Source organism: Arachis duranensis, chromosome 5 (assembly GCF_000817695.3).
Source record: "Arachis duranensis cultivar V14167 chromosome 5, aradu.V14167.gnm2.J7QH, whole genome shotgun sequence".
In the NCBI taxonomy this organism is placed as follows: Eukaryota; Viridiplantae; Streptophyta; class Magnoliopsida; order Fabales; family Fabaceae; genus Arachis; species Arachis duranensis.
In genome coordinates, this window is record NC_029776.3 from 81,876,722 (window position 1) to 81,887,818 (window position 11,097).

General features: G+C 29.2%; 1 protein-coding gene across 1 annotated transcript in view; it reads right to left on the bottom strand.

The window, feature by feature from the left end:
• Positions 1-10,567: 10,567 nt before the first annotated feature.
• Positions 10,568-11,097, bottom strand: part of LOC107489769 (alpha-galactosidase-like) — a 47,178-nt gene continuing 46,648 nt past the window's right edge. Inside the window, exon 7 of the mRNA XM_016110530.2 lies at positions 10,568-10,678. Within this exon, the coding sequence (XP_015966016.2) occupies positions 10,568-10,678 (111 nt within the window). The remainder of the gene's footprint in view (positions 10,679-11,097) is intronic.

The window sequence follows — 11,097 nt, forward strand, 5'->3', positions numbered from 1 at the left end:
GTTTTACTTTTAAATCTGTTATGTTGATTATATTTTGAAATTTTTCTTCTTTGGAATTTTCTTTTTCCTTATTTCTCTGAAATTTTATGGATACTAATATTTCTTCAAGCATATCTACTATAGAATTTAATTGTGGGTATAAAGTATGATAAAGATGTGGAGAATCATTTCCATGGTAACATTTTTTAGAAATTTCGTATGAAAAATAAGTTTTTTCAGGTTTTTGAAGTCCTTCAATAAAACTTATAGTAAAATAAAGATTTTGAGAAAAATCATTTTGTATTGATTTTAAGAATTCGGTGTCATTACAGTTAATATTAGTTAAAATCATTAATTTTTGATCTATTAATTTTGATAACTTAATTATTTCTTCTCTTAAATCTTCTAATTTACTTTTTTCCATTAGATGACACTTTTTTTGGTGAAGAGTTACGATTTTAAGTTAAAAGTGTAGGTTTAGCCACCACTAGTTACGATGTTAAATATTCCAAAGATCATAATTGTTTCTATTTTCTTTTATGCATATTATAATTAAGCCTTTTCTTTAAATTGATCTAACAATGGTTAACATTTTTTCTGCTTATATCTGAAAAACTGACAACACAATCTTTAAAGTGAAATTTCACAATATACGGTTTGTGGCTCACAAATGCGTCTTATCTTTGGCCACTAAATTGTTCTCCAACAAGCAATAAATTTCAAGCAAGTCCAGTAAGCTAATTAATTAGATTTTATCCGTTTTTATTTATCTTATTATCTAATAAATTAATTATTAATAATTTTTGTAGTTTATTCTCATAAATAACGAATTTGGAACCTCAATTTACGATTGATTGGCCAAATCTAAATAATAAAACACGCAATAGACAATTTTGGGAAGATAAATGAAACAAATATAAAACTTGTAGCTTGCTAAGTTTAATCAATTTCAATATTTTAGATTGGTAATTATTCTTAAAAATAAATTGGATATCTGAAATGTATTCGAGAATGTTAAATTAGGTCCTAATGCAACTACAACTTATAATTATGTTGACAATATCAATACAATAAAGATTAAAATTAGTCGGATTGAATTCTAACTTGTGTGTATAAAACTTTGGAGTGATGTATTATTATTTGAGGTTCACTTGTTCTCAATATTAATAGAGTCAGAAATATCGCATGTCTTAAAAATACAGACAGGGTCTACTTTATGCAAAAAAAATTCTATTAAAATATTATTGTGATATTTGCTTATATCCAGTTATTATTATTATTTTAGTGTGAAAAATAGGGATCAATTATTGATTCTAAAAAAATAAATATATATTAATAATAGCAAATAGTGAACCTTTAATTTGAAATTACTTTTATTTTTTTAAAAAATCTTAAAAAAAAAATAATTCAAAAAAAATTTTCTTAAAAATTCATCCAAGCAAATTTAAAAAATGCTTATTAATATATTTGTATTATTATAACATATAAGAATAACATATAAATTTGTATATTTACAAATTAATTAATTCCTGTAGTGAAAGAGAGGAGGCTTTTCTTATAAATCTGTGTACCAAATAGATCTATTTTAATATTAATATTGTGAATTATTTTGCTACTAATAATATCAAAAGAAGCCATTGGATGACAAAAATATGAAAAGGGTCCAACTATAAAAAGCTTCACCCAAGATTCTTTTACACCAACTTCACCTAAAATAAATATTTCAACATGACTATTCTCATCAAAAGAGGATATCAGAGCAATAAATTCGTTGAGCACTACCAAAGTTCTGGTAAGGCAATCATTATCATCACTTTGTTGTCAACCAATCAATGTGGTTCGAAACGTTTCAGTGCTGAGATTAAATGACACAAATACCTCTTTTCCATCCTTATCTACACCCCACCAGTGGCATACTCCATTTAAGTACGTTACATAACCTTCACCAAAACCTCCATTTTCAGTCATTTCAAGATCAAGTTTCTTTCAACAATTACTTTTTAGATTATAAATTTGCCAATTTGCTAGAGCAGGCTCATATTGGTAAAATTCATTATGACAATAACATATATGTTGAATCACTTTATAGTCATCATTCACATTATTATAACCAAATCCATGAATTTCTACCTCTGCATCAAAGTCGGGATCATTAGTAATAATACTTGGTGGAATAATTTTATGCTCGTCGATTTTGGGGTTCCAAAGTCCTATTTTTACATTAAGACCAGCTTTTTTATAGTGACATATGATACCATTAACACAGTCTATAACTCTATCAAAACCAATTTCTTCAAATAGACTTGGCAAAACTAACGTAACTATGTTTTCATACCTTTCTCCAAAAAGCAAATATACATCATTTTCATAGACGTGTCGATCACTTCTTTCGTCATGAAAATATCTCCATAGAAGGAGAGACGAGGAATAAGCAGTTTTAGATTTTAAATTCTCGTAGTATATGCTCTTGAAATCAGAATTCTCAAGTAAATTTAGCCAAGACTTATGCACGCAACTAAATCACTTCAAAGACTTAACAGATAATTTTGCTAGAATTTCCCATACAAGATCTTTAGGAATTTGATTACTATGGGTTGCCATTTGCATTGGAGATGAAGATGGAACAATAGAGAATAGAGTCTTACGCTTGTGGTGTGCCTCGCAAAATGTAATAAAAAAATAAATTAGATTTCAACATACAAGTTTAGAAAAATTTCAATGGTATTACATTTTTGTCGCTCTATTTGTTTCTCTCTTAATCAAGATCTCTAATATATAGGACTAAATATCAAACCAATCAAATTGATTGATTGGAAATATATATCACAAACCTAGATAGAATAAAAGAAAAGTCGATTTCAATGTGAGTACTTGAATTGCATTTGCAATTACAAACATAAATGTATAATTATTACTCATTACACTTAGTTTATTCCTAAAAATATTAAATTCTGCTAGTGTAACAAAAAATAAAAAACCTAAGTTGAAAAAACTACTTGTCATTAATGTTTTGTCCGTATAAAATAGTAAAGTAAATAAATCTTAAAAGAAATATCAATTTATCATTATTTATGCTACATTGTTGGGAAAATAAAATAAAAAAAGAATTTTTGAGGTTAAATTAAAATGATATGATTTGAAAAACAATAATATTAGGGAGATAATAAAAAATCAAAACTAAAAATAACTACTTGTCATTAATATTTTGCCCATACAAATTAGTAAAGTAAATGAATCTTAAAAGAGATTTCAATTTATCATTATTTGTGCAACGATGACTTAAAAGAGATTTTAATTTATCATTATTTGTGCTGCGTTGTTTGGCAAATAAAATAAAAAAGAATTTTGGAGGTTAAATCAAAATGATATGATTTGAAAAGACAATAATATTAAGAAAATAATAAAAAATCAGCTCAAACTTGCTTTATTTAGTATTGAATTAAAATGAGAAAATGCTACATCCAACTCAAAATTTTAAGACATCAAGTTAACAGGTCTTTCATCTTATATACTCTTCACTATTCGAGGCGAAATTAATTTTTTATACTCTTCATACTTGCGACCTTAACAATAGTTTAACGATAAAATAATTAAAAAAAATTAGATGTAGAAACCTTATGTAATTAGATATATTATTATTCAATTTTTAAAGATATAGAAAGTAGACGGACAAGAGATACGAAGAAAAAAAAAGAAAGGTGAAGAAGTTTTAAAGAATAAACTTAATTATACAATAAGACATACGTTTAAAGAATAACTTAATTACAAAGTGATCCTAAATATTAACTTTTGTTAAATTTAAAAAATCCAAATTAATAGTGCAGTTAGCGATTAAATAAAAAAAATTAATTAATTAAAAATTAACATATTATAAAGAATAAATTACGTGTTAAGTGGTTAGAAACCATATTTTTTTAAATATTAGTGTATGGATCTGTGCTTTATACGAGCATGAAAGAAATTCATAATAAATAAATATATTATTGCATAATATAACTTTTTGTCATATATGTATAACTGATTAAATTGATGATATATGAATAAAATTACATAGCTAACTACCATAATATAATTTATGAGCATACATTATCCAAATTTATTTACTATTCAATATTTAGAATTGTGTTTGTCAAATGTAAAATAAAATTTAATTATTTTATATTTAATATATTGTAATTAAAAATAACATTTTAATATGAATTTTTATTATAATAAAATTTACAACATAATAATTAGTCTTAATGAATAAAAAAGATTTATATTTTTATGTATTTATATGTTTTATATTTAGTTTGGTATCCAGAGCATTGGTTTAATCCATTGCTTTACCTATGAATTCAGCAAATCAAAAAAAATTTCTTGCTCCTATATTGGTTAAGCTTGAAGAAACAAATTTTGTTACATGACAGCAATAAGCACTCTTCACAATCAAAAGACAGAATCTGGAAGATCACATAATTGAAGGGAAGGTGCCTGCTAAATTTGAATCTGAAGAAACAACGACTGCTGGCAAGATTTCTTTAATATATTCAGAATGGATGCAACAAGACTATAATATGTGTTCTTGGTTCTTAGCATCTGTCGATTCTTCCTTCAAGAATCGAATTGTTCATTGTAAATCAGCATTGGAGATTCGGCAGAAACTTCAAGACTATTCTACAAAATCAACTAAAACAAAGATCAAGCAATTGAAGAATCAATTGAAGATCACCAAGAAAAAGAACCTTATTATATCTGAGTATTTGTCAAAAATTAAGAAAATTGCAGACTCGTTAATAGCAATTGGTTTTCAACTTAGCCATGAAGATTACATTGAGACTATTTCTGAAGGCTTGCCAGAAGAGTTTTCTAGCTGCATTAGCCTCATCCAAACTAAACCTGAATTGTTTAGCTTGGGAGAGGTTGCAAATCTCCTCGTATCTCATGAAGACACCATTAAAAAATTCAAATAGAATTCTTTAACAATGGTTCAAGCAAATCTTGCTCAAACAAATTTTCCAAATCCAAGAAACTCTAATCGTCCCTATGGAGGTAGAAGGGGTGCTAGAGGTGACAGATTCTCTCGTGGAGGCAGAAGCTCTTGACAACTCAATAATAGGCAGATTTGTTAGGTTTGTAGTAGAATTGGACACACCGCCCTTCAATGCTTCTTTCGATTTGATCATAATTTCCAGGGAGTTTCTACTACAAATTCGTCAAACTCCTCCCCATCAATCAATCAACCACCTCCTCAACCAGCTTCATTTCATCAACCACAATCATTTCTTGCATCTTCTTCTCAAAATTCAGATATGTCCTGGTATCCTGATTCTGGTGCCTCTCACCACCTCACTAATGACGCATCCAGTTTGATTTCACCCTCAGATTACACAGGACCCGATCAATTATACATAGCCAATGGTTCAGGTTTGCCTATCTCTAAATCTGGTTATTCATATATTCAGAATTCATCCAACAATCATGTTTTCATTTTAAAGAATCTTTTGCATATTCTTCAAATAGCTAAAAACTTAATTAGTGTTTCAAGATTCTGTCTGGACAATAATGTCTTCTTTGAATTTTATCCATTTCATTGTGTGGTTAAATCACAGGATACCAAGCAGGTGCTCCTTCAGGGACAACTTAAACATGGGCTATATGTGTTTGATTAATTTTGTATTCCAAAATCATGTTATGATAATTCAAACTTTCATGCCTTTTTAGCCACTTGTAGGACAAATTTGGAGTTATGGCATAAACGCCTAGGCCATCCATCTCCAATTATTGTTGAATCTGTTCTTAAAAAGTGTAATCTTTCATTTTCTAATACATTTGATTCAGCATCTTTTGTTTGTGAAGCATGTTGTAAAGAAAAAATGCATACTTTACCTTTTTCCTATTCTGAAACCACTTATACTGCACCCTTACAATTGGTTTTCTTGGATGTTTGGGGCCCTGCTCCTTCTATATCTCGTTCTGGTTTTCATTATTACTTGAATATTGTAGATGCCGTTACTAGATACACATGTATTTACTTATTAACTACCAAGTCTCAATTGTTTACCATCTTACAACAATACAAATCCATGATGGAAACTCAGACAGGTCAAATTCTTAAATCTATTCAAACGGATAATGCTAAAGAATTCTTAACAAATGAATTCAAAACCTTTCTCAATATCAATCGCATCATTCATAGATTGTTATGCCCTCATACTCACCAACAACAAGGTGTAATGGGACTTACGCTTCTTGCTGTTGCACATTTGTCAATGGAATATTGGGAGGATGCCTTCTTGACTGCTACTTTTCTTATCAATCGATTGCCCATCAGGATACTTAATATGAAATCACCCTTTGCGGTTCTTCATTTCAAGCCCCCTGATTATTCTATTTTGAAGGTTTTTGGGTGTGCTTGTTATCCAAACTTAAGACCCTTTAATAAACATAAATTAGACTATAGATCTGAACAATGCATTTTTCTTGGTTATGCTCCTTTCTCAAAAGGGTTTAAATGTTTAAAATAAGATGGTACATTTGTTATTTCACGTAATGTTATTTTTGATGAAAATATTTTTCCTTTTCCCCTCATTTTTTTCATAAGAATGTTGTCTCTAATTCATCACTAATCTCATTTTATGAGCATGAGATGTTACCTCAGATTTCTGTTTCAAATTCTCCTACATCTCAGTTACCTTGTACCCAAAGTTCAGCTCCACCTACTTCAACTCTACTTCCTAACTCTAATACAAATTCCCCTCCTTTAACTAACAATGCTTCATCAACTATTAATCAATCACCTTCTGAAACGGTTACTACAGATTCTGCATCAGTATCAATTTCTGGTTCTGAAATTGAGCCTCCAAGGTTACCTATCATAGAATCTTCATCTTCCACAATACTCATGCTATGGTAACTCGTTCCAAGTCTGGTATCTCTAAGCCTAAGGTTCTTATTGCACATTCTAATCATCTTGACTTGGTTAATAATGTTCCCAGGACAGTTTCTCAAGCTATGCACTCCTCTCATTGGCTTCAAGCCATGAAGGAGGAATATATTGCTCTCATGAAAAACAAAACTTGGCATTTAGTCCATCCACCACCCAATTCCACCATTATTGGGTCTAAATGGGTGTTTGCCATTAAGCGCGGACCTGATAACTCTATTAAAAAATATAAGGCTCGCCTTGTGGCCAAAGGATGCCATCAAATTGAGGGCATCGATTATTCTCAAATCTTTAGCCCGGTTATTAGGCCAACAATGATTAGAGTCATTTTATCTTTGGCTTTATCTAAAGGTTGGTCTCTTAGGCAATTTGATTTTAACAACGCATTTCTCAATGGAGATCTAACTGAGAATGTGTACATGGCACCACCTCCTGGCCTCTTCAATTCTGATTCTGACTTAGTATGTAAACTTGATAAGGCCATTTATGGTCTCAAGCAGGCTCCCAGGGCCTGGTTTTCTAAACTGTGCAGTACTCTATCCATGTTTGGTTTTCAAAATACTTCATCTGATCCTTCCTTATTTGTTCGTTTTACAACTTCTTCTACTCTTTTTCTTCTTGCTTATGTTGATGACATAGTCATCATAAGTAATGATAAATCTGAAATAGAGTCTATTATCTCTCAATTGAATCAAATATTCTCTTTAAAGGACTTAGGGACACTGCATTATTTTTTAGGCATTCAATTTAATTTTTTGCCTTTAGGAGACTTACATATCTCACAAACTACCTATATTTGTGATCTTCTTAAAAAGGCATCCATGGATAAGTCACATTCAATGTCCACACCTATGCTTTCTTCTGAAAAACTAACACTGCAGGGTTCAAATTCCTTTGATGATCCTAGTCTCTATTGATCAATAGTAGGAGGCCTTCAATATGCAACTCTCACTCATCCTGAAATTGCATATTTAGTCAACAAAATTAGCCAATTCATGTATTCACCCATGATTCATCATTGGAAGGCAGTCAAACGCATTTTGCGTTATCTCTCAAAGGTAAGATGAATTATGGTATTCAATTTTCTAAATCCTCTGATCTTCATCTCCTTGCCTTTTCAGATGCCAAGTGGGCCACGGACCTTGATGATCGACGTTCAACAAGTGGCTACTATATTTACCTTGGGTGCAATCCAATCTTTTGGAGCAGCCGAAAGCAAAAAGCTGTAAGTCGTTCATCTACTGAGGCAGAGTATCGTTGCTTGGCAGACACAGCAGCTGAGTTAGTTTGGATTCAAAAGCTTCTACGAGAAATTCGTGTTACTTCTCCAGTTGCTCCCACTTTGTTTTGTGACAATTTAGGTGTTGTTCTTCTTGCTGCAAACCCAGTTATGCATAGCAGAAGCAAGCACTTCGAGGTTGATCTCCATTTCGTTCATGATCATGTTCAAAGAGGATTGCTAAACATTGTTCACATACCTTCTCATGCTCAAGTCGCTGATATTTTGACGAAACTATTATCAGCTCCCTCATTTACTGTGTTCATGGACAAACTAAGGGTGCAACCAAATCCCACCCTTAGTTTGAGGGGGGGGATAGAGAATATAGACACTAGTAAAGTTACATAGGGCATGCTATCACTATAAATATAGAACCTTTAGTGTAAACAAAGGATCGCTCTACAACAATTTTAGATCAATATTACTCATCTCAGAAATTAATCTCTGCTCTCTCTTTCTTTCAATTGCTTTCAACTCTTTCACTTTTTCATAATTTTCACAAGCTTTCTTTTATTTTCGAGTAAAGTATCGTTTTTGTCCCGAACATTTGGGGTAAGTCCTAAAATTGTCCCCAACATTTTAATCGTCCTATTTAAGTCCCTAATGTTTCAAAATTGACTCAATGTTGTCCTGCCGTTAAGAATCCGTTAACAGAATTGACGGCGGGACAAAATTAAGACGATTTTGAAACGTTTGGGACTTAAATAGGACAAAAACGTTAGGGATAAAAACAATACATAAAAATAAATTTTAATTTAATTTTATCTTTCAATAATATTAATTTTTTACTGTACATAGTATTCAATTATTTTTTAATTATATCTAAATAAATTACACTTAATCACATTACTTTCATTTTAAATAAATTTATTTTTTTATGGATTAAAAAATAATTGAATACTATGTATAGTAAAAAATTGATATTATTGAAGGATAAAATTAAAATTTATTTCTATGTATCATTTTTGTCCCAACATTTTCGTCCTATTTAAGTCCCTAACGTTTCAAAATCATCTCAATTTTGTCTTGCCGGAAATTCTATTAACGGATCCCTAACAGTAGAACAACATTGAGTCAATTTTGAAATGTTAGGGACAACTTTGGGATTTACCCCAAACGTTGGAGACAAAAATGATACTTTACTCTTTATTTTCATTTATATTATAAAATCCAAAGAATCATAAGAGTAGGGGCAATTTACACAAATAAATTGTTTGCCCCTCAAATTTACGCAATTGCATTGTTTCAAATATAGACGCAAATACATTGTTTCATATATTTATAGAAATCGCTACTGCCAGTAGCGGTTTATCGAAACATACATAATCCGCTATAGCCAGCAGCGGATTACATGTGAATGGGAAAACACAGAAATTGTTAGAGGCTGTCGCGATTTCTGTTTGTTGATGTTTGGCCATAAACTGTTACTGGCAATAGCGATTTATGTGTACTGGGACACGTGCGTAAACCGCTAGAGGCAACAGCGGTTTACGTTGAGTATGAAAACAAATAGTAAAACTAATATTTATCTAAAAAAATAATTACAAAACAAATAATTAATGGTATATACTATTTAAATAATATCATAAATAAAAAATTTAATTTATCATTTCACAGTATAATTTAAAAAATATAAATATGCATGTAATAAATTTTGTATTTGTATTTATTATTAAAAGTGAGACTAAATTACAAATAAAAAATACAGTGTTCAAAGTATTAAATTATATAAACCAAGATTAATTTTTTTTGTTTCTCATCTCTTTTAAAATTTATACACCAACACCAAATAATATATATTTTCTGTAATTGTAGAAGCCTTTTGTTAAAATTATATTTTATTTAAATATTTAAAAAAATTAAAATAAAATTAATTTTAAATTTTTAAATTCATGTCCTTTTCTGTAATTTTTCATCTAAAAGTGATTTTGAATAATGTAATTCAAACAATATTTAGTTTTTAAATCTTAGTCATATAACTCAAAAGGTCATTTGCATTTATATCTTTTAAGATTTTAAAAAATAAAAACTATTTATATTTTATAGTTGATTGATTGGATACATAATAGTGATAGCATCATAATTTTGATGAATAAAATAAAAAATATAAATATGCCTGTAATAATTTTTTATTTGTATTTATTATTGAAATGAGACTAAATAGCAAATCAAAGAGTGAGTACTCACAGAGTACTAAAATATATAAATTAAGACTAATCTTTTTTTATCTTCATCCTTTCTAAAACTCATGAATGATAAAATAATTTATTTTTAGTAAAAAATTCACTAAAGTACACATTTTTTCTTTAAAAATTACTTCATTTTTATCTATATAAATCATATGATTGCAAAAAATGTATACTCAAAGTAAACCGCTACCGTCTCTAGCGGTCTAAGCACGTATCCCAATACATATAAATCGCTATTGGCAGTAGCAGTTTATGGTCAAGTATCAACAAACAGAAACTGCGACAGTCTCTAGCGGTTTGTGTTCCCTATTCGCATGTAATTCGTTGCAAGTTATAGCGGATTATGTGTTTCGGTAAACTGCAATAGTAATTTCTATAGATATATGAAATAATATATTTGCGTCTTCATATTTAAAACAATGCAATTGCATAAATTTGAGAGGTAAATAATTTATTTATGTAAATTGCCCTAATAATAGTGCATATAAGAATAGTATATCTAGTTATATTCGTTTTTTATTATTATTTACATAATTAATATAAAATATAAATATTTTTGCTATGTGATATTATGTAATTATATATAACTATTTTATAGCGGGAGTGCATTAAAATAAATTATACTATTCCTCTATTATTAGATAGAATATGAAACTCGTTTTATATGATTTAATTTTACTTTCTATTAATATATAGTATAAAAGATATATATGTATTAACTTAGT